Source organism: Pristiophorus japonicus, chromosome 8, assembly GCF_044704955.1.
Source record: "Pristiophorus japonicus isolate sPriJap1 chromosome 8, sPriJap1.hap1, whole genome shotgun sequence".
In the NCBI taxonomy this organism is placed as follows: domain Eukaryota; kingdom Metazoa; phylum Chordata; class Chondrichthyes; family Pristiophoridae; genus Pristiophorus; species Pristiophorus japonicus.
The window spans coordinates 217960429-217985435 of NC_091984.1; the positions used below are offsets into that span (position 1 = coordinate 217960429).

A 25007-nucleotide genomic window follows, 5' to 3' on the forward strand; every position below is an offset into this window, starting at 1 on the left:
TGTGGGTGAATGAGTGGCGCCGAGCTGAAAACTGGTCGTGATGGTGTTGCAGAACAGCGGCAGGTTCAGGCCGGAGCGCGGCCAGGGCTCTGACAACAATTACCCGTAAGTTTTACAATTATTTGTAATTGTGTGAGAATGGGGCTGACGCGGGGGACGGTGGACACGAGTAGTTAGCAACAAGTGTGAGCGCCAGCTCCCGAGTCAAAAACAAACCCGAGACCGTGAACCCGATAGCAACCCTTCACTATCTCCACAGTCAGACTGATTGCTCACCCTTTCTGTGCCCCAGCCGGTGCTGTGTTCTCATTCACTTTGATCACCGTGTTGTCTTATTTGATTGTTTAGCATGTTATGATTGGAAAGCGATCGGCGAATCTACGTCCTTCCCACTGGCATCTCTCTGCCCGCCCCCGCTTGTTTTGTGCTATCCTTACCTGAAAGAGGTGGTTGAAATAAAAAATAATCGAGTGTTTGAAAGCTACGATATCAACGGGAAATAGTGAAGCTATATAATTCACACAGCCATTTCAGTGCTGGGTCGACTGGTTCCTTTTCTTCTAATCTGCGTGTATGAGTTGGTAAGAATATTGGTAGATAATTTGAGTGCATTTGGATTATTGTCTGATTTGATTGAAGGACTGACTATGGTATCTATGGGAGCATACGAGACCATCCATACTTCTGTGTGTGGATTCTGTTCTAAACTTCTGTTGCAGTCTGTTTATAATCATGGATGTTTAATATTGTTGTAGTTCTAACTTGTTAATGGAATTTTAACTAAAATATTTGTAAAATGATCAGCTTCAGTTTTTCAGATTTATAGAATTGAGGAAACACAAATGTTAAAAGATGCGTTGAATCATTTTTACGTGGAGTTAAAATAACATGGAAAGTGTGGGCAAGGACAGGGGCGATGGTTGAATGGGTCTTGTTGCGGGATAGGATATGGGCCGAGTTTTGGATGAGTTGAAATGTATAGGGGGTAGAGGATGGGATGTCTCAAAGTGCAAAGTCCTACCCAGTAATAAGATAAATGACCAGTGAAGTTATTTTTGATGATGTTGGTTGAGGATTGATATCATAGTCAAGACACCAGGAGAACTCTCTGCTTTTGTGATAGTGCCATGGGAATGTTTATGTCCAACTGAGCAGGCAGACTGCCTCAGTTTGTCAAAAAAGAACACCTCTGACAGTGCAGTGCTCCCTCAGTATGATGACTTCTGTTCCTGACTGCTATTTTAGTCAGTATTGTAAATAGTTCCCCTCAGGCTGACCCCCTACCTTCCAAAATTAACATCAGAGAATCCTACAACACAGAGGAAGGTAATTCAACCGATCGACTCTTTGAAAGAGCTATCCAATTAGTCCCACACCCCTGCTCTTTCACCATGGACCACCTCATTTTTCTCTTTTAAGTATTCAATTGCCTTTTGAAAGTTACAATTGAATCTGCTTCCACCACTGTTTAAGACAATGCATTCCAGATAATAACAATTTGCTGGGTTTAAAAAAAAAGTCGTCTCATCTCCTGCCTGTTTTTTTCCTGGCAATTAACTGTCTCTCTTGCAAGTGTAAGCAGTTTCTTCCTATCTACTCTATCTAAACCCCATATCATTTTGAACACCTCTATTAAATCTCCCCTTAATCTTCTCTACTGTAAGGTGAACAATCCCAGATTCTCTACTTGTAACTGAAGTCTCTCATCCCTGGTACCATTTCAAGTAAGTCTTTTCACCCTCTGCAAGGCCTTGGCATCCTTCCTAAAGTGTGGGACCTAGAATTGGACACAATACTTCAGCTGAGGCAGAACCAGTGATTTACAAAATTTACCATAACTTCCTTGCTTTAGTACTCTATTTATAAAGCCTAGGATCCCCTTTGCATTTTTAACAACTTTTTTTAACAGCCTTAACAACATGTCCTGCTAGCTTCAAAGATTTGTGTATGTGAACCCCCAGGTTTTTCTTGTCTTTTAAAATGGTATCAGTTAGTCATCACCCTCTTCCTCAAATAAATCGCTCACCATCGACCACCCTGTCCTCTCTAATCACAATTCCATCTTCCAACTACCTTTTCCTTTCCAAGGTTGTTTTAAAAGTTTTCCTTCTCACATCTGTGCCCACCCTGGCTGATAAGTCGGTTCCTGATAATACTGAAATGAAAACAGAAAATGCTGGAATACACTTAGCAGATCAGAAAGTATCTGTGAAGAGAGTTTCAGGTCGATGACCTTTCATCAGTTTCCGATACAGGGTACTACTTAAACAAAAAGTAAGACTTGCATTTATATAGCACCTTTCACTGCCCCAGGATGCCCCAAAGTGCTTTACAGCCAATAAAGTACTTTTGAAGTGTAGTCACTATTGTAATATAGGATCAGAATTGGATTTTTCAATTACACCATGGATCCAAAGTGGCAGAAACAAGTAAGGATCCAGCTCCATTCTTGTACTAAGTGATGAAATGGCTGTTAATGGATGATATAACTTGTCTTTTTGTTCTCAGTGACGATGGCTCCTCCCTTCCTGCACTCAAGCGCCTGGAGCGCAGTCAGTGGACTGATGAGATGGATGCACGGTTTGGATTTGATCGCCTCAAAGATCCAGGCGAGAAGACCGGCTGGCTTATCAACATGCACCCAGTCAGTTGCTCTTCTGAGTTTACCTTGGTTCTACTGGAAATAATTGCTACACGATAACCCTGGGCATTGTGATGATTGAGCTGCAAATTGCGCAATCAATGTTGTTTATGTAGTTTATAGTGACTGAGTAATTTTTCAGGGATCAGAGATCAGTATAAAGTTAGTATATCAAAATTGCCACTCTTTTCCTGCACTGATGTATATTGATTTCAATTTACAGGCAGAAATCTTGGATGAAGACAAGAGAATGATCAGTGTTGTGGATTATTATTTTGTTGAGGAGGATGGGAGCAGGTTTAAGGTCTGTAACAATGTATGCAAGCACACTTGCATGTCCTACCCTTGTATGCCAAGGCCATGAGCCATCTCTAACTCCATCTAATAAAAGTCAAATAGTTAGGTTTTCATGTACAGCTATTAATTCGTGTTTTTTATATATACCCTAATTATTGCAGTTGGATCATTTTATATTTGGTAATAAAATAGGTCCTCATCATTTTTACCATGTAGTTCAACATTTTTGTGTGTAGATATATTGATATGTGTGTGTATATATACATAAGAAGAGGAGCAGACCATTCATCCCTTCGAGTCTGCCATTCAGTTAGATTGTAGCTGATCTGTACCTCAATTTCTTTAGACACAAATAGCTTCAATTGCTGTTTGTGTCGAATTACTAATTTGCACTATGATGGATGTATTCATCATCTAGGAATGGGCTGACAACATACACAGGAGTAACTGGGCTTTTATATGTTGTGAATTTGGCTTTCTGTACACAATTGACACTGCAATATGATGAAAGTGTAAGTTTTGATACCGAGGTAGGTAATTCCGCCTCCAATTTTAATGTCAATTTACGTCAGGTTTTTCTTGTCCCATGTTTGAAACCCTATGTGTAACCTCGGGTCCTGTGATCTCGAACTAAATTATTTTAAATTTTCCCAGCCATGTTCCAAATCTTCCACTGTTCCCTATTTATGATCTTGTGTCCCCAAGTACCATATTAAATAGACAGAGACTGGTTCTCGTATTGGACTGTACAGCTACCTAAGAACTCATGTTAAGAGTGGAAGCAAGTCTTCCTCGATTCCGAGGGACTGCCTATGATAATGATGATGATTTAAATAGACTGTCAAAAACACAGGATAAACACTAGCTTTCTTGATTAAGCTAACACAATTAGCCTTTCTTGTGAATGTTCTGCACCAAGGAATAGCTGTTGTTGTATTTTAGACCAATTTTCACATTAAAATACCAAATACAGAACTGGTTAAACATGGTCAGAAGGTGACTAGGAACAAATATTTTTTTAGTTCCTTTTCACTTCTCTCCATTGTTTCCATTTATCTTTGTTTTATATTTATTTAAATTTTGTCACTATCTATATTGTCACTATTCATTGTTATTCATTCAGTTTTTTCTTTTTTCAGGTTGCTCTACCTTTCCAGCCTTATTTCTATGTTGCCACAAAAAAGGTTTGTAGAAAATCACCCATGAATCTGGCCAATAAGTGAAAATAAGCCAAATATATGTAGCAACAGGTTTTTTGCATGCATATGCTCAGCACATAAGAACATAAGAAATAGGAGCAGGAGTAGACCATTTGGCCCTTCGCGCCTACTCCACCATTTAATAAGATCATGACTGATTTGATCATGGACCCAGCTCCACTTCCCTGCCCACTCCCCATGACGCTTTATTCCTTTATCGCTCAAAAACCTGTCTATCTCCACCTTTAACTATATTCAATGACCCAGCCTTCACAGCTCTTTAGGGCAGAGAATTCCACAGATTTAGAACCCTCTGAAGAAATTCCTCCTCATCTTAGTTTTAAATGGGTGGCCCCTTATTCTGAGACTATGCCCCCCAGTTTTAGTTTCTCCTATCAGTGGAAACATCCTCTCTGCATCCATCTTGTCGAGCACCCTCATTATCTTATATGTTTCACCTCCCATTTTTCTGAACTCCAGTGAGTAGAGGCCCAACCTACTCAACTTATCTTCATAAGTCAACCCCCTCATCTCTGGAATCAACCTAGTGAACCTTCTCTGAACAGCCTCCAATGCAAGTATATCCTTCCTTAAATACGGAGACCAAAACTGTACACAGTACTCCAGGCGTGGCCTTACCAATACCCTGTACAGTTGCAGCAGGACTTCTCTGCTTTTATACTCTATCCACCTTGCAATAAAGGCCAACATTCCATTTGCTTTCCTTGCTGTACCTGCATACTAACTTTTTGTGTTTCATGCACAAGGACCCCCAGGTCCCTCTACTGTAGCACTACAATTTTTTTCCATTCAAATTATAATTTTTTCTTCTATTTTTTTTCTGCAAAGTTGATAACCTCACATTTTCCCACATTATCATCTGCCAAATTTTTGCCCACTCACTTAGCCTGTCTATATCTCTTTGCAGCCTACCCATACATTGTATGTTAACCTGTTTTTTTACAGTAAACAAAAATGTAAATGCTTGGATATGTTTTATGAATGGAACTTAAACACTTCGAGATTGCAGAGTACTAATGGCACTGTTTTGAATAAGCTGCTACTGTGATTGGACAAAATACTTTGAGGAGCAGGGCTTTGAGAACCATGATTACCCTCATTGTGAGGAATAGACCTGTACTAAAAGATCTTTAAATTAATAAAATGTAACAAATTGTGGAATAGATTGCAGTGAAGGCAACTTTAGAGCTTTTTATTTTAAAATAACAGGGCTGTGAGCGAGAGGTTTCATCATTCTTGTCCAAGAAATTTCAAGGCAAATTAAGTAAAATATCAACCACTCCGAAAGAGGACTTGGATCTGGTGAGTTTTTGTTCTACCACTCTTTGTTTTTGTGTGAAGGCTGAGAAACTAAAACAATGTTTGGGTGGTATGTTATATTATAATCTTTTAACTATGCTTTTCTACAGCCTAATCACCTTGTTGGCTTGAAGAGACTCTACATTAAGCTCGCCTTTAACACCATTGATGACCTGATAAAAGTTCGGAAGGAGATTTCCCCAGCTGTAAGGAAAAACAAAGAGAGGGAGAAATCAAATGATGCCTATACTGTTATGTTGTCCAGGTAATTCCACCATTGATGATGTTTGTGACGTGTTTTCATTGTTGGAATGTTGCTGTTGTTGGCTTCCCACCTTCTGCAATTTCTCTGCGTTATTTAGGATTAGTCTTGTAATAAGTAACACTCTTTTTGGTTCTGAGAGAGGTTATAATAGAGTGTACTGAGATTGCCATGATAAATATCAACACATAAAGTACCAGTGATTGATTATTCAGATGTGAGTCAGTTTGAAGCCCGTAGTACAATAGTTGTTTTTCTTCTTACACTAAATGTATCTTTTGACAAATTGTCTTTTTAGTTCTGTTGGGTGCTGCTGCAATAAGAAGCACTTTTGAAGAATTCAGTTTCTTATAATATCCTAATTTAATTTCACACAAAAATGAGCCTTTCCAGAACGGATGAATAGAGATTTACACTGTGCTGGTGGCGGAGCACGTTGTGTAACAGTGACTCAAAGAGCCTTGTGTTGCTACTGCAGCATTCTGTACCTTGGCTTTATATCTTGTGATTTCTTTATGTAAAGAGTTTCAACCATGGCCGCAAAAGGATATACAAATTAAGTACTTTCGCTATTAGGAAGAAGGATCACTGGCTGGCTCTTCAACGCCTGCTGGTGACTGGTTACTGTGACGTTGGCAAAGGTCGATGGTTATTTAGAAATTATTTGACTGACAAGGAACAGAGTTAAGGTAAATAGCTGTTGCTCTGATTGGAGAGGGTTCGAAGTAGTGTAACTGGGGGCAGTGATGGTTCCACTTTTGTTCTTGGTGTACTATACATAAATGCCTTGGACTTGGGCATAAGGAGCGCAATCTTGAAATTTGCCGATAACCCAAAAGTAGGGGATTGGGATAACCTTCAGGAAGACAGATGGGTTTGTAAAATGGGAAGACGGGTGGAAGATGCAACTTAACGTGGATAAGCATAATGTGGGAGGAAAAACAAGGAATGGGGTGTATATTTAGACATTGAATGGTGTGGCTTAAGAATTATAGAATTTGTATAAAACATTGATTAGGCCACTGTTATGATACTTTGTGCAGTTTTGGAAGCCCTATTATAGAAAGGATAGTTAAGTCAGTAATGAGGAATCATCAATTTAACATTGTCAGAGTGAGCAGAGATCTTGGGTGAAATTTCTTTGCACATCAGGTTAGAGAGCACAAAGTATTTTGCTACGGGGATTGGTTGAGACAAAAATTGCATCTTTTAAGGAAAAATTGGATTAATGTTTGAAGCAGATACAGGGCTCTGAGGAGAGAGCAGAGCAGTAGGATTCATTTTGGATTTTAACAGGGTAGGTGAATATGATTAGGGTTGCTTGCTTGTGTGAAGGGTAAATGCCAACACAGCCTAGTTGAGCCTATTTCCATGTTGTAACTTGGAGTTATTTATTTGTTCTACGAAGAACAGGCACAAATACGATGGGCTGACAGATCTGTGCTGTAAACTTCTGTGCTTATGGGCTTCAGGACGTCACCTAGTTACTTTCTTGGCTGCAGGATGACACAATGGGCCCAAGTTTCCACACGCGCCTAGAACGGCGCAGTCCCGACCTGGACGCCCGCTTTTCGCGCCACAAAGTGCGCCTAAAAAAATCCTCCGTATTCTCTACCTACCTGCAGGTCCTCTGGCCCTCGGCGCAGCCAGCACAAGCTGTGGGGGGGGCGGAGCCAGGTCCCTGCGCTGAAAACAGTGCCGGGACCTCTGCACATGCACGCTACAGTGGGCACGCAAGTGCAGTAGCTCCAGGCGGCGAACTGTGTGGGAGGGGCCCGAAGCACGCAGCCCCTAGCCCTGGCTGAATGGCCTCACTGGGGCTGCGTGAATAAGGCTCCTCCCACGGCCAGCTCCTGCCCCCCCCCCCCGGACCAGACCCGACACCTGCCTCCGGACCAGACCCGACACCCGCTCCCCCCCCCCACCCCTCGACTGACCCGACCCGACCCGCGCTCCTGTTCCCGCTCCCTGCCTCGACCTGACCCGCGCTCCTGTTCCCGCTCCCCGACTGGACCCGACCCGCGCTCCCGACCCCCACCCCACTGGACCCGACCCGACTCCCGCTCCCGGACTGGATCCGACCTGACCTCTCCCTCCCCCTCTCTCTCTCTCTCTCTCTCTCTCTCTCTCTTCTCCCCCTCCCCCCCCGACCCGAACCGAACCTCCCCGACCCAACCCAACGCCACCTACCTGTAAATCTGGTGCTGGGGACGGGCCCTGCCCGAAGTCTCGGGCCGGCCCCTTCAGCCTTTGGTCCCGAAAGGCCTGCCTGAAGCACTTTCACACAGGTAGGAAGATGGTTTATTTAATCTTTTCTTTGTTTATAAATGTTTATTCAGGTTGGATTTATTTGTATAATATTTGTATAAGTATAAATAAGGATTTATTATACAATTTAATGACTTCCCTTCTCCCCCCCCCCTCCCCCCCCACCTCGTTCTGGACGCCTAATTTGTAACCTGCGCCTGATTTTTTTTAAATGTGTAGAACAAGTTTTTTCAGTTCCACAAAAATCTTCACTTGCTCCATTCTACTTTAGTTTGGAGTACGTTTTTACTGTGGAAACTTTGAAATCAGACGTTAGTGGCCGAACACGCCTCCTTTTGAAGAAAAAATTCTGTTCCAAAGTAGAATTGTTCTACCTGACTAGAACTGCAGAAAAAAAATGTGAAGAATTGCGATTTCTAAGATAGTCCGTTCTACACCAGTTGCTCCGAAAAATTAGGCGCAAATCATGTGGAAACTTGGGCCCATAGTGACTGACTGAGTGTTAGAAGGACAGTGGAAAAGCAGCTTTAAAATTTAATGACTTGCAGAGTTTCTCCTTGAATTGTCCACTCTACGGGCCCAAATTTCCACACGATAAAAAACGGGCGCCCCTCCGAGCTGGGCGCCTGTTTTTCGCGCCTAAAACGGCGCCGGAAAAAAAAACGCGCGATTCTGGAGCGCCCTGCAGCTCCATGTCTGCCTGGCGTGGCGCCCAGGGAGGCGGAACCTACACTCGCGCCGATTTTGTAAGTGGGAGGGGGCGGGTACTATTTAAATTAGTTTTTTTCCTGCCGGCAACGCTGCGCGTGCGCGTTGGAGCGTTCGCGCACGCGCAGTGTGAAGGAAACATTGGCACTCGGCCATTTTTGTAGTTCTTTGTAGCTGTTTAATTTTTGAACATTTTTAAATAAAAGCACATTGTCATCAGCACTTGCAGCCTTCTCACTGAGAACGGGCGCCTCCCCCCCCCCCCGGGCGGGAAGAACGGGCGCCTCAGGCTGACTGCAGCATTCTCTGTGCCTGAAGCACTTTCACACAAGTAGGAAGATGGTTTATTTAATCTTTTCTTTGCTTATAAATGTTTATTCAGGTTGGATTTATTTGTATAATATTTGTAGAAGTATAAATAAGGATTTATTGTAGAATTTAATGACTTCCCTTCCTCCCCCCTCCCCCCCACCTCGTTCTGGATGCCTAATTTGTAACCTGCGCCTGATTTTTTAATGTGTAGAACCGGTTTTTTCAGTTCTACAAAAATCTTCACTTGCTCCATTCTAACTTAGTTTGGAGTACGTTTTCACTGTGGAAACTTTGAAATCAGGCGTCAGTGGCCGGACACGCCCCCTTTTGAAGAAAAAATTCTGTTCCAAAGTAGAACTGTTCTACCTGACTAGAACTGCAGAAAAAAAAATGTGGAGAATTGCGATTTCTAAGATAATCCATTCTCCACCAGTTGCTCCTAAAAAATCAGGCGCAAATCATGTGGAAACTTGGGCCCGATTTGGTTGAGCATGCTTTATATTAACACTAAAAAAAATAAGATAAACTAATTTGTGACCTGCTTCAGTTGGTTCAACTTTGTAATAAGTGCTGATATCGGAGGCACTGGCTGGGAAGTGTTTCTGTCTGACAATATAAGGAAGCTAAACTAATTTAGCAGCTAGCGCTGAAAGAACTGACAATTTTGTCACTTGATAAAGAGTAAGAAAGGAAAAACATCCAGTTTAGGTGTGGTTCACATTGTTGTACCCAAATAGTGTGGAAGATGTAGTGTGATGCGTATAAGGTGGCCAAGGTTAGTGAGAAACTAGAAGATTGGGAAAATTTTAAACGATATCAAAGAATGACTAAGAAAGCAATAAAGAAAGGAAAGATGGATTACGAAAGTAAACTTGTGCAAAATATAAAAACAGATAGTAAAAGCTTTTACCGATATATAAAACGGAAAAGAGTGACAAAAGTAAATGTTGGTTCCTTAGAAGATGAGAAGGGGGATTTAATAATTGGAAATGTGGAAATGGCTGAGACCTTAAACAATTATTTTGCTTCGGTCTTCACAGTAGAAGACACAAAAACCATGCCAAAAATTGCTGGTCACGGGAATGTGGGAAGGGAGGACCTTGAGATAATCACTATCACTAGGGGGGTAGTGCTTGACAGGCTAATGGGACTCGAGGTAGACAAGTCCCCTGGTCCTGATGAAATGCATCCCAGGGTATTAAAAGAGATGGCGGAAGTTATAACAGATGCATTCGTTATAATCTACCAAAATTCTCTGGACTCTGGGGAGGTACCAGCGGATTGGAAAGCAGCTAATGTTATGCCTCTGTTTAAAAAAAAAAGGGGGCAGACAAAAGGCAGGTAACTATAGGCCGGTTAGTTTAACATCTGTAATGGGGAAAATGCTTGAAGCTATCATTAAGGAAGAAATAGCGGGACATCTAGATAGGAATAGTGCAATCAAGCAGACGCAACATGGATTCATGAAGGGGAAATCATGTTTAACTAATTTACTGGAATTCTTTGAGGATATAACGAGCATGGTGGATAGAGGTGTACCGATGGATGTGGTGTATTTAGATTTCCAAAAGACATTCGATAAGGTGCCACACAAAAGGTTACTGCAGAAGATAAAGGTTCGAGGAGTCAGAGGAAATGTATTAGCATGGATAGAGAATTGGCTGGCTAACAGAAAGCAGAGAGTTGGGATAAATGGGTCTTTTTGGGTTGGAAGTCGGTGGTTAGTGGTGTGCCACAGGGTTCGGTGCTGGGACCACAACTGTTTACAATATACATAGATGACCTGGAAGAGGGGACAGAGTGTAGTGTAACAAAATTTGCAGATGACACAAAGATTAGTGGGAAAGCGGGTTGTGTAGAGGACAGAGAGGCTGCAAAGAGATTTAGATAGGTTAAGCGAATGGGCTAAGGTTTGGCAGATGGAATACAATGTCAGAAAATGTGAGGTCATCCACCTTGGGGGGGAAAAACAGTAAAAGGGAATATTATTTGAATGGGTAGAAATTACAACATGCTGCAGTGCAGAGGAACCTGGGGGTCCTTGTGCATGAATCCCAAAAAGTTAGTTTACAGGTGCATCAGGTAATCAGGAAGGCGAATGGAATGTTGGCCTTCATTGCGAGAGGGATGGAGTACAAAAGCAGCAAGGTCCTGCTGCAACTGTACAGTGTATTGGTGAGGCCACACCTGGAGTATTGCATGCAGTTTTGGTCACCTTATTTAAGGAAAGATATACTAGCTTTGGAGGGGGTACAGAGACGATTCACTAGGCTGATTCCAGAGATGAGGGGGTTACCTTATGATGATAGATTGAGTAGACTGGGTCTTTACTCGTTGGAGTTCAGAAGGATGAGGGGGTATCTTATAGAAACATTTAAAATCATGAAAGGGATAGACAAGATAGAGGCAGAGAGGTTGTTTCCACTGGTCGGGGAGACTAGAACTAGGGGGCACAGCCTCAAAATATGGGGGAGCCAATTTAAAACCGAGTTGAGAAGGAATTTCTTCTCCCAGAGGGTTGTGAATCTGGAATTCTCTGCCCAAGGAAGCAGTTGAGGCTAGCTCATTGAATGTATTCAAATCACAGATAGATAGATTTTTAACCAATAAGGGAATTAAGGGTTATGGGGAGCGGGCGGGTAAGTGGAGCTGAGTCCACGACCAGATCAACCATGATCTTGTTGAATGGCAGAGCAGGCTCGAGGAGCTAGATGGCCTACTCTTGTTCCTAATTCTTATGTTCTTATGTCCTACATGCTTATGATTTTTCTTCTTCATCCCGTTTCCCCCTGAAAGAGACCTGGAATAAAGTTGGCTGTCTTATCACACCTTTTTAAAAATTTGTACATACATGGGATGTGGGGGTCGCTGGCAAGGCCTGCATTTATTGTCCATCCATAATTGCCCTCGAAGTTGGTGGTGACCCCCCTTCTACAACGGAGTGGCTTACTAGGCCATTTCAGAGGGCAGTTAAGGGGGCAACCACATTGCTGTGGGTTTAAAGTCACATATAGGCCAGTCCGGGTAAAGACGGCAGATTTCCTTCCCCAAAGGACATTAATGAACCAGATGGGTTTTTAAGGCGATCGCTAGTTTCATGGTCACCATTACTGTCACTAGCTTTTTATTCCAGATTAAATTAATTAATTGAATTTAAAGTGCCATGGTGGAATTTGAGCTTGCGCCTCTGGATTACTAATCCCTTAATTTAACCAATATGCTACCGTTCCCAATCACTACTGAGAAACTGTGCATCCTGAAGAGTATAGGAAAGGACTGTGCACACTGAAATCACATGCAAATCACCATTTAGTTATTTTTAGGGATGATTTTGTTGTTTATTAATAAATTGCTGAATTCTCATTGGTCTATCGGTAAGTTTTTGTAATCCTATTCCTGCACTGAATAGGATCTTGTGACAATTTTTGCTCTACGTTTAGTGATATTTGTTTGTAATGGTAGTGCCTTGGCTGGGGGCAGTGTGACCGAAGAGGAAGGAACCTCGAAGAAAATTTCTGATCAAATGGAAAACATCATTGACATCCGAGAATATGATGTACCTTATCATGTCCGAGTATCCATTGATCTGAAGATTCAAGTGGTGAGTACATCACTATTTTGTATATATTTATGGGCTGAAACATAGAAAATAGTGCAGGAGTAAGCCATTTGGCCCTTCGAGCCTGCACCACCATTCAGTAAGATCATGGCTGATCATTCACCTCAGTACCCCTTTCCTCCTTTCTCTCCATACCCCTTGATCCCATTAGCCGTAAGGGCCATATCTAACTCTCCCTTGAATATATCCAATGAACTGGCATCAACAACTCTGCGGTAGGGAATTCTACAGGTTAACAACTCTCTGAGTGAAGAAGTTTCTCCTCATCTCAGTCCTAAATGGCTTACCCCTTATCCTTAGACTGTGTCCCCTGGTTCTGGACTTCACCAACATCGGAAACATTCTTCCTACATCTGACCTGTCCAGTCCCATCAGAATTTTCTATGAGATCCTAAACTCCAGTGAACACAGGCCCAGTCGATTCAGTCTCTCCTCATATGTCAGTCCTGCCATCTCAGGAATCAGTCTGGTGAACCTTCGCTGCACTCCCTCAATAGCAAGAATGTCCTTCCTCAGATTAGGAGACCAAAACTGAACACAATATTCCAGGTGAGGCCTCACTAAGGCCCTGTACAACTGCAGTAAGACCTCCCTGCTCCTATACTCAAATCCCCTAGCTATGAAGGCCAACATACCATTTGCCTTCTTCATCGCCTGCTGTACCTGCATGCCAACATTCAATGACTGATGTATCATGACACCCAGGTCTCGTTGCATCCCCCCCTTTTCTTAATCTGCTGCCATTCAGATAATATTCTGCCTTCGCGTTTCTGCCACCAAAGTGGATAACCTCACATTTATCCACATTATACTGCATCTGCCATGCATTTTCCCACTCACCTAACCTGTCCAAATCATCCTGCAGCCTCTTAGCGTCCTCCTCACAGCTCACACCGCCCCCCCAGCTTAGTGTCATCTGAAAACTTGGAGATATTACACTCAATTCCTTCATCTAAATCATTAATGTATATTGGAAATAGTTGGGGTCCCAGCACTGAGCCCTGCGGCACTTCACGAGTCACTGCCTGCCATTCTGAAAAGTACCCGTTTATCCCGACTCTCTGCTTCCTGTCTGCCAACCAGTTCTCTATCCATGCCAGTACAGTACCCCCAATACCATGTGCTTTAATTTTGCACACCAATCTCTTGTGTGGGACCTTGTCAAAAGCCTTTTGAAAGTCCAAAAACACCACATCCACTGGTTCTCCCTTGTCCACTCTACCAGTTACATCCTCAAAAAATTCAAGAAGATTTGTCAAGCATGCTTTCCCTTTCATAAATCCATGCTGATTTGGACCGGTCCTGTCACTGCTTTCCAAATGCTCTGCTATTTTATCTTTAATAATTGATTCCAACATTTTCCCCACTACTGATGTCAGGCTAACCGGTCTATAATTACCCGTTTTCTCTCTCCCTCCTTTCTTAAAAAGTAGTGTTACACTAGTGTTTTCTGCCCTTTGGTATTCTGTAGCTCCACCCATCATCCAAGCTAATGTCCTTCCTTACTATTGCGTTAATTTCCTCTTTAACTAGCAACGCCACCCCACCTCCTTTTCCTTTCTGTCTATCCTTCCTGAATGTTGAATACCTCTGGATGTTGAGTCCCCAACCTTGGTCACCGTGGAGCCATGTCTCCGTGATGCCAGTTACATCATATCCATTAACTGCTATCTGCGCAGTTAATTCGTCCACCTTATTCCAAATACTCCTCGCATTGAGGCACAGAGCCTTCAGGCTTGTCTTTTTAACACACTTTGCCCCTTTAGAATTTTGCTGTAATGTGGCCCTTTTTGCTTTTTGCCTTGGGTTTCTCTGCCCTCCACTTTTACTTTTCTTCTTTCTATCTTTTCTGCCCCATTCTACTTCCCTCTGTCTCCCTGCATCGGTTCCCATCCCCCTGCCATATTAGTTTAACCCCTCCCCAACAGCCAACAGCACTAGCAAACACTCCCCCTAGGACATTGGTTTCAGTCCTGCCCAGGTGCAGACCATCCGGTTTGTACTGGTCCCACATCCCCCAGAACCTGTTCCAATATCCCAAGAATTTGAATCCCTCTCTTCTGCACCACTCCTCAAGCCACGTATTCATCTGAGCTATCCTGCGATTCCTACTCTGACTAGCACGTGGCACCGGTAGCAATCCTGAGATTACTATTTTTGAGGTCCGACCTTTTAATTTAGCTCCTAGCTCCCTAAATTCGTCTTGTAGGACCTCATCCCATTTTTTACCTATATCGTTGGTACCTATATGCACCACGACAACTGCCTGTTCACTGAAATGTTGATAACTGAGCAACCAAGAGTTGCATGAAAGTATTCCTGTGATTGAGTCTCTCTTTCAATTTTAATTAAACTTGGGACACATGGGGTGGAATTTTTCTAACACTATTCAAGGGTTCGGCTGTAGTAGGGCTGCATCCTGAAATTGAGATTATTGGGAATAGAATTCTCGTGTGACCGTTCTCCTGCAAGTGACTCCTGTAGGATGACTGCCACTGGCATTAAATGTAACTGCTTATCTCGGTGAAATATGAGCAACGCAAGGTTATGAATGCTTTGTTTAAGTGGAAAGGTAGTTCTGTAGTTTAGTCTATCTTCGGCAGTGTCAACTTGATTATGCATCGATTAAGATTATATTTTTTACACTCTTACTTTCTAGGCACATTGGTACAATATTCGAATCCGTGGTGGTATCTATCCTCCCGAGATCATACGTAGGGATGACTTGGTTGAAAGACCAGTAAGTAGTAGATGAATGTACAGTTTCATCCAAATCTGAAAGAAGCAAGATATACCTACAGTAAACCAAACTCCTTTTTTGTATAACATACCAGTTAGGCGCGTTTTCCTTTTTATTTTTCCCAATTGATCTGTGTATAATACAGTTCTATTGTAAATGTATAGTTGTGTTTACACTTTAAGTAAAGTTGCTCATAGAATTTAATTGCACTTATGAGGAACATAATCCCAGAATTATGTTATTGAGCTCACTAAAAACTCTTTAAATTCAACTTCTTGTATATAATTTCCATTTTAGAACCATGTATTAATAGCAAAGATGGGAATCCAGAGTTATGCTAGTTTTTATACAAGTTCTTTATCTTTGGATGATTTGAATGGGATATTTATTTTTTCTATACTATTGACTTTTTCAGGATCCTGTTGTTTTGGCTTTTGACATTGAAACTACAAAACTGCCATTGAAATTTCCAGATGCTGAGAATGACCAAATTATGATGATTTCCTATATGATTGATGGACAGGTTTGTTTAGTTATTTTAATAAAAATGAAAACTGCAAATGCTCAAGTTCAAAGCAGGTTGATCAGCGCGTGGAATAGCAAAAAACCCGCTGTGCAGTTCTTGCATTATTTTTAAATTTAAATTTAATGTCAACTCTAAGAGTGGGTCACAGAAAATATACCAAGCAACGGTGGATTGAGTAGCAAGAAGGGACATATTAAGTACTCCATTAGTCAATACTACAGCTTAAATCTGCAACTGCATTTGAAGTCCAGTGAAACATTGGTAAGACTGAAACCATCATGCTGCCACAAACTCAGCAACCGTGACACCTATTTCATCCCTCTCCTTGGCCACTGTCTCAGGTTGAAGCAGACTGTTTGCAACCTTACATCCTATTCAACAGTGGGCTGAGCTTCTGACCCCATATCTTCTCCATCACAAAGACTGCTGACTTCCACTTTTATAACATCGCCTCAGAGCAGCCCATTTTCTGCTAAAAGCGTCACCCATGCATTTACCACCTCCTCCAGACTTGATTATTTCAATGCTTTCCTGGCTGGCCTCCCATCCTCCACCCTTCATAAACTTCAGCTCATGCAAACCCTGTTGCCTGTATCCTATCCCGCACCAAGTCTCACTCACCCGTCACTCCTGTCCTTGCTGCCTTCTATTGGCTCCCAGTCGCACAATGCCTCAAACTTAAAATTTTCATCCACGTGTTTAAATCCCTTCATGGCCTCACCCCTCCATCATTGTAACTCTTCCCCTCCCCGACCCTTCCAGCTCCTCTAACTCAATTCTTGTTTCCTCCAACTCTGGCATTTTGTGCAACCCCGTTAGCATTGACAGCTGTACCTTCAGCCGCCTAGGTCTTGTGCGCTGTAATTTCCTCCCTATACCCCTCACCACCTCCCTATTCTTTAAGATCCTTGTTAAAACCCACCTCTTTGACCAAGCTTTAGGTCACCCCTCCGAACATTTCCATCTTTGGCTCACATCCATTTTATTCTAATTTTGCTTCTGATATGTCTTGGGATATTTTTCCACGTTAAAGGTGCTATACAAATGCAAGTTGTTGTTGGAGTCTTATCAGCTGTTTCTCAGTGTTGTACAGGACAGTAACTGATATATGACTTTGAAATCACGTGCATGCATAATATTTAATTTTATATGTCTTTTCAGGGCTATTTGATCACAAACAGGGAAATTGTGTCTGAAGATATTGAGGATTTTGAATTTACACCAAAGCCAGAATATGAAGGCCCTTTTTGTGTTTTTAATGAGCCAGATGAGGTGGGTGAAATCTGTTTGATTAACTTATTTGATTTGATACGATATTTTGAAAGTGTTTGTTGGGTGATTTAGCTTTTTACACTAAAGTGTAACTGTAGAATGTGTGTAGTGTTAGCCACTTGAGTCAATCATTCCCCATTTCACAGGTGCCGACTCCTGTCCAGTTACCGTCTTCCTCAATTTACAGAAGTCATTTTATGAAAAGACTTGACTTTTGCTAATGGCTGGTGAGCTGTAGTCACTGTGAGCTTTTACTTTTTATTGTGGTTTAGGCAAGCTTAATTCGGAGATGGTTTGAACACGTCCAGGAAACTAAACCCAACATACTTGTGACATATAATGGCGACTCTTTCGATTGGTGAGTGTTGTGTTTTCACTTTAGTATTTTGTTTATTATTCATACTGCAGTGACTGATACTCCATAATCTTTAAAGCTAGGGCAAGTGCTTTGTTCAGATCTGCTCTAAGTGACATTTTCACTGCCTCTGGGACTTCTCAATGATTGGCTACTCTCAGCTAAACCCATTACCTTTCCTAGGAACTTGCAGTCCCATCTGTCACAACAACCAACTTTTTAATGCATATGAGTAGTATTTGAGCAGCAAATTACACTGCATAAGGCAGGAGGTGGCGATTTGAGGATTTGTTGTGTGATGTTTGGTCTGTGTTAAATCCGTTGCCCTGCATGGCAAAGTTAGGAGTATTGCAGTATTGTGATAGAGGACTCTGAATAATCCTGAATATCCTGTTTAATTGGTCTTGTCCTCTTTCCCTTCCTAAAAATAACAGTTTAATGCAGTTATAAATCACAATGAACATGTTGGATTAGCAAAAAGGGGCTGAGAAGATTTTAAAAGAAACACTTACTATGTACTTAAATAAATACAGAAACTGTGGTAAACACTCGGCAGGTCAGACAACATCTGTGGAGGGAGAAACAGAGTTAGTGTTTCAGGTCCATGACCTTTCATTAGATCTGGAAGATGTTGGATGAACAGCTTTGAAACAAGTACAAATTTGAGTACTGGCTCTGTACTTGCTTAAAAGCTGCTTTATCTCTCAAATCTTTCAGGTTTTGATGAAAGGGCATTGATCTGAAACATTAACTCTTTCTCTCTCCACAGGTGCTGTCTGACCTGCTGAGTGTTTACAGCATTTTCTTTTTTTATTTCAGATTTTCAGCATATGTAGTATTTTCCTTTTTGTCTTGCTATGTAGTTTATAGTTCAACTTGCTGTAGATAAGTAAAAGGGACAAGGGAATTCCTACAATGTCTACAGGACTCCTTTCTAACCCAGCATGCAAGACACCCAACAAGGGAGGATTCACTCCTGGATCTCATAATGGAAAATGAACCAGAGTAGATAAATGAAGTAAAAGTAGGGGACTATCTAGGCAATAGCAACCACAATATAATATTTAGGATAATATTTCAGAAGGATGCAAGAATGACAAAGACCAGGGTAATAGATTGGAGAAAAGCTTATTTTAAGGGGCTGAGAATAGAACTTGGGTGAAAATAAAATGGACAACAATATTGGTGAATAGTGATGTCGAACAGCAATGGAAAACATTTACAATGGTGTTCAACAGAGCCCAGGAAAAATATATTCTGCTTTTTAAAAAAAAAAGCTGAGACATTGTGGATGAATAAAGACGTAAGGAAAGGGATGTACGCTCAGTACGTGTACAGCAGAGGAGAGCAAGACAAGGGAGAATACAAAGAGACTTGGAGAGAAGTCAAAAAAACAATTAGGAAGGTAAAGGGGAATTAGGAAATTATCAAGGAACATAATAAAATATTCTACAGGCACAAATAAAAAAAAAAAGAAGGAAAATCAGGATGGGAATAGGGCCATTAAGGGATAGTCAGGATAAAATCACAGCAGCAATATTGAAATGGCAGAAATATTAAATAATTATTTTGCTTCAGTATTTACCAGAGAGACTAATCATGTGGATATGACATCGGAAGATGAGATTAGAAATGATATAACCACATTTAAAGTAAAAAAAGAAATGCTAAATAAACTCCAAGAATAAAACCCCAGGTCCGGATTGATTGCAACCGCACATTCAAAAAAAAAACGAGGGAAGAGATAGCAACGGCACTATTGCACGTATTTAATAATTCATTTGAAAAAGGTGTAATGCCAGAGGACTAGCAGATAGCTAACATTATACCTATATTTAAGAAGGAGATAGAATATGTTCAGGGAACGATATGCCAGTCAGCTTAACAATGGAATCCCTACTAAAGGAGGATATAGAAAAACATCTAGAAACCAAAAATATAATGATGAATAGTCAACATGAATTTCAAAAGGGAAAGTCTTCCTCGACCAACCTCATTGAATTCGAGAGAAATAGACAAGGATAATTGAATAAATGTAATTTATCTAGATTTCCAAAATGCCTTCGATCAGGAACAACATAATTGACTAATGAATAAGGTCCAAGCAAGCGGAGTCAGGGGACAAGAGGCATAATGGATAGCTGGCTGGCTGAGACAACAAGCAGAGTAGGGATAAAGGATAGCTATTCACAGTGGCAGAAGGTGGGAAGTGAGGTCCCACAAGGATCCGTGCCGAGTCTGCTGCTGTTCACAATTTATATCAACGATTTAGACTTTGAAATCAAAAATACAATTTCTAAATTTGCAGACGACACCAAATTGGGAGGGATAGTCAAAACACTGAGGAGGACGGCAACAAATTACAAGAAGACATTAATAAACTTACAGGATGGCCATATAATTGGCAAATGAATTTCAACATAGATAAGTGAGACATTTTGGTTAAAAATAAATGAGACCCACGTATTACTTGGGAAAATAAGAATATAAATGGGGATAGAGGAGCAAAAGGATCTGAGAGTACAAATACACAAATCAGTAAAAGTTGTAACCTAGGTCAATAAAGCCAATAATTGAAAAATAGAGAAGTTATACTAAACTTGTATCAAACCCTGGTTCGACCACACTTTGAGTACTGTGTTCAGTTCTGGTTGCCATATTATAAAAAGGGCACTAGAGAGGGTGCAAAAAAGATTTACAATGATAATACCAGGACTGAGTGTATACATATCAGAAAAGGGGGAACAGGCCGGGTCGCTTTTCTCGAGAAAAGAGAAGGCTGAGGGGTGTCCTAATAGGAGTTTTTTAAATTATGGAAGGTTTGATAAAGTAGATGCAGAGTGTGTTTCCACTTGTGGGGAAGAACAAACTTAGAGGCCATCAATATAAGGTAGTCACCTAGAAGTGGGCGCACATGTGCAGTAGCTCCAGGCGCCCAAAACTGTGTGGGAGGGGCCCGAAGCATGCAGCCCCTAGCCCTGGCCGAATGGCCTCACTGGGGCTGCATGCATAAGGCTCCTCCCACGCCCAGCTCCTGCTTTCTCCCGACCCGACTCGACTCCTGCCCCCCCTGGACCCGACCCGCCTCCCCCCCACGAACCGAACCGACCTCCCTCCCACCACCCCTCCGACCTGACCCGCGCTCCCGACCCCGGCCCCCTCGGCCCGGTACCGGACCCAACCCAACCTGATCTCCGTCCCCCCGCCCCCAACACGAACTGACCCGTGCTCTCCTGCCCCCACCCCCGACCCGACCCGACCCATGCTCCCGACCCGACCCAACGCCACCTACCTGTAAATCTGGTGCTGGAGACGGGCCCTGCCCGAAGTCTTGGGGCCCAGCCCGTTCAGCCTTCGCTCCCCCATCTCCTTCCCTCCCCCCCCATCTCCTTCACTCCCCCCCCCCATCTCCTTCACCCCCCCCCATCTCCTTCCCTCCCCCCCCATCTCCTTCCCTCCCCCCCCCATCTCCTTCCCTCCCCCCCCATCTCCTTCCCTCCCCCCCCATCTCCTTCCCTCCCCCCCCCCCATCTCCTTCCCTCCCCCCCCCCCATCTCCTTCCCTCCCCCCACATCTCCTTCCCCCCCCTTCTCCTTTCTCCCCCCCCCTTCTCCTTTCTCCCCCCCATCTCCTTTCTCCCCCCCCCTTCTCCTTTCTCCCCCCCTTCTCCTTTCTCCCCCCCCCCTTCTCCTTTCTCCCCCCCCCTTCTCCTTTCTCCCCCCCCCTTCTCCTTTCTCCCCCCTTCTCCTTTCTCCCCCCCTTCTCCTTTCTCCCCCCCTTCTCCTTTCTCCCCCCCTTCTCCTTTCTCCCCCCCCTTCTCCTTTCTCCCCCCCTTCTCCTTTCTCCCCCCCCTTCTCCTTTCTCCCCCCCCTTCTCCTTTCTCCCCCCCTTCTCCTTTCTCCCCCCCCTTCTCCTTTCTCCCCCCCCTTCTCCTTTCTCCCCCCCCTTCTCCTTTCTCCCCCCCCCTTCTCCTTTCTCCCCCCCCCCTTCTCCTTTCTCCCCCCCCCCTTCTCCTTTCTCCCCCCTTCTCCTTTCTCCCCCCTTCTCCTTTCTCCCCCCTTCTCCTTTCTCCCCCCCTTCTCCTTTCTCCCCCCTTCTCCTTTCTCCCCCCCCTTCTCCTTTCTCCCCCCCCTTCTCCTTTCTCCCCCCCCTTCTCCTTTCTCCCCCCCCTTCTCCTTTCTCCCCCCCCTTCTCCTTTCTCCCCCCCCTTCTCCTTTCTCCCCCCCTTTACCTTTCTCCCCCCTTCCCCTTCTCCTCTTTTCCCTCCCCCTTCCCCTCCTCCTCTTTTCTCCCCCCCTTTGCCTTCTCCTCTTTTCTCCCCCCCTTCCCCTTCTCCTCTTCTCCTCTTCTCTCCCCCCCTTCCCCTTCTCCTCTTCTCTTCCCCCCCCCCCCTTCCCCTTCTCCCCCCCCTTCCCTCACTGTCAGAAACACAGACACTGACAGACAGAGAGTGAGACACACACACAGACAGACAGAGAGATAGAGACACACTGGAGGGGGTTTCTTATTAATTTTTTTTGATTTATTGGTTGATTTATTGATGTTTTTATCATTTATTATTGATGATGGCTCTTTATTTGTAAAACTGAAGTGTTTAATGTTTGTAAACTTTCCTTTAAACCCCCCCCCCCATTTCCCTACGCCTGATTTGTAACCTACGTCTGATTTTCTAAAGTGTAGACAAGGTTTTTTAGAGCGTACAAAAATCTTCACTTACTCCATTCTAAGTTAGTTTGGAGTAAGTTTTCACTGCCGAAACTTTGAAAACAGGCGTAAGTGGCCGGACACTCCCCCTTTTGGAAAAAAATTCTGTTCCAAAGTGAAACTGTTCTAACTGACTAGAACTGGAGCAAACTAAATGCCAAGAATTTGAATTTCTTAAGATACTCCGTTCTACACCAGTTGCTCCAAAAATCAGGAGCAACTGAGGCCGAAACTTGGGCCCTAGATGCCATAAGCGTTCTTTGTAGGTAGAATGCAAAATGTATTGGTAACATTTCCAGAAGTGATATTGGCCCAGAATTTGCGGTGGATATTAACACCGTTCGCTGTTATTGCCCCTTTGAAACTGACCGCAACTTCAGTATTTTGCGCTACATAAATGCGGAAATCATGAAGTTGTGGTCAGTCGCACACACAGCCGACAATCAGTGTAATCTGTCAAATCAGGAAAACTGGCAACAACTTTGGTTCTTCTGTGGTAATATCACCATTAAATACCCCATTAAAAGTTAGACTCTTTTGGGTTAGGTGGAACTGGGGTTTTTACATCGTATTGATCGCTAATCAAACCTTATAGTCCTGAAAATTTATTTATATTTTGTGGAGTACCAAATTTATCAATTTTAATAAAAAATAAAATTTAAGAAACTTAATTTTGTTTAAATGTTTGTTCATCTTTATTTCAGGTTTACCTTTTCCCCATTTGAAAGCCCAAATCTTTGTTTGGCTTTCTAACATTTAAAACAAGTTAGAATCAAGGGAGCTTGCTCACTTCCTGGTTCTCAGTCTGAGAGAATTCTGCATTGCAGTTGGCTGCTCAGACAGTTTGTTGACGTCACAGAGGCTCGTGTTGAGGATTCCTCATTAATTTGTGCTGATTTTATTGCATGTCAGAAAAAACACACTTCTGTCCACAGAGATCATGAGATCTTTGTGGGAAGTTTACTTCTGGGCTGTTATTTTGCACTGGAGAGTGGAAGAGTCTTAAGTACATTGCTTTCTTCAGAACTAATTTGCATTTGGTCTATGCTTTCCAGGCCTTTTGTGGAGACACGAGCAGCGGTGCATGGTTTGAACATGTACAAAGAGATTGGCTTTCAGAAGGATAGCCAGGGCGAGTTTAAAGCCAGTCAGAGCATTCATATGGACTGCTACAGGTACAAGATTCGGGCTGATAGAATTGTCTTTATTTGTACAAGTGAACTTAATTGTAACATGATTAATGTAGATGTCTGAAGTTTGGGTACCTTTGCCTTTATTCTCCAGTTGGGAGTTCTTGATGTCAACAGTTGATGTCCCCAAAGTGGAAACTATTCCATTCCCCAACATTGACATTTTTCATCGTGAACATTTTAAAAACTTTTTAATTGTACCCCATTCATTCAGCGACAACTATTATAGATATAACCTTCATTAAAGTGCCAGCCTGAGATTGAGGACGTAGTCTCTGCTGCCTTTGTGAGCAATGACCCAGTGTCCTTCCATAATTGCTAAAACTTTGACTCCGTAAACTGCTCTGCAGCCTTCACAGACCTTCACATTAATGTCCCCAAAAGGAAATGGATTCTGTTGTTGCCCAAGGAATCCACTTTCACATGTGTGCCACTAAACCACTGCTAAAATAGAGTTGCTTGCTGAAATACAAATAGGAAATGCTAGAAACACTCAGCAGGTCAGGCAGCATCTATGGGGAGAAAAACTGAGTTAACAATTTGGATCGATGACTGTATTTGATTGCTGATGTGGTTTGATAAACTGCAACATGTCCTTTAGCAAGGGATTCTCGTTCCTTTCCCTGGCAACTATCTGAGGCTGAACCAGGCTGTTCTCAACCTTGGTTTGTCCCCGAGATGAGTTTCCGTGCTATCACTAAGACCGCCTATTTCCACCTCCGTAACATCGCTCAACTCCACTCCTGCCTCAACTCATCTACTGCTGAAACCCTGATCCATGCCTTTGTTATCTCTAGACTTGGATATTCCAACTCGCTCCTGGCTCTCCTCTCATCTTCCACCCTTCATAAGCTTAAGCTCATCCAAAACTCTGCTGCCCATGTCCTAACTTGCACCAAGTCCCTTTCACCCTCCACCCCTGTGCTCGCTGACCTACACTGACTCCTAGTGAAGCAAAACCTCATTTAAAAAAAAAAATAATAATAATTCTCATCCTTGTTTTCAAATTCCTTCATGGCCTCGCCTGTCCCTATCTCTGTAACCATCCAGCCCTACAACCCTCCGAAATATCTCCGCTCCTCCAATGCTGGCCTCTTGTGCATTGCCGATTTTAATCACTCCATCATTGGGGCTGTGCCTTCAGCTGCCAAGAACCTGAGCTTTGGAATTCCCTCTCTAAACCTTTCCACGTCTCCTCCTTTTAAGACGCTCCTTAAAACCTACCTCTTTGACCAAGCGTCTGTCCTAATTTCTGCTTATGTACCTCAGTGTCTGCTTTTGTTTGATGATGCTCCTGTGAAGCATCACGTGACGTTTCACTGCATTAAAGGTGCTATGTAAATACAAGTGGTTGTTGTTGTTATAAACAAATTGCCTCCCATGAGCAGTGTAGTGGCCAATGATTTTTGTACACCCTACACTTTGGGAGTAAACTGCCGAGGAAAGCTCAGATTTGTCTTGAGCATATTTGCTGAAAAGTAGTGGGTATGAGTACACTTCATCTTGAGGCCTCGAATATTCTTTATTCCATATGTTCAGAATGGCACATACAGCAGCCCCTCTCCCCATTTGGGCTGCTGTTGGACTGGAGTGT

The 25007-nt window shown here is 42.9% G+C and overlaps 1 protein-coding gene across 1 annotated transcript in view; it reads left to right on the plus strand.

Moving 5' to 3' along the window:
• Positions 1–25007, plus strand: part of pole (polymerase (DNA directed), epsilon) — a 126160-nt gene continuing 101153 nt past the window's right edge. The window contains exons 1-12 of the mRNA XM_070887921.1: positions 1–105; positions 2509–2644; positions 2865–2945; positions 4078–4122; positions 5368–5460; positions 5568–5722; positions 12470–12608; positions 15286–15366; positions 15782–15889; positions 17054–17164; positions 17437–17522; positions 23279–23398. Coding sequence (XP_070744022.1) covers positions 41–105; positions 2509–2644; positions 2865–2945; positions 4078–4122; positions 5368–5460; positions 5568–5722; positions 12470–12608; positions 15286–15366; positions 15782–15889; positions 17054–17164; positions 17437–17522; positions 23279–23398 — 1220 coding nt within the window. The 5' untranslated portion in view covers positions 1–40. The remainder of the gene's footprint in view (positions 106–2508; positions 2645–2864; positions 2946–4077; positions 4123–5367; positions 5461–5567; positions 5723–12469; positions 12609–15285; positions 15367–15781; positions 15890–17053; positions 17165–17436; positions 17523–23278; positions 23399–25007) is intronic.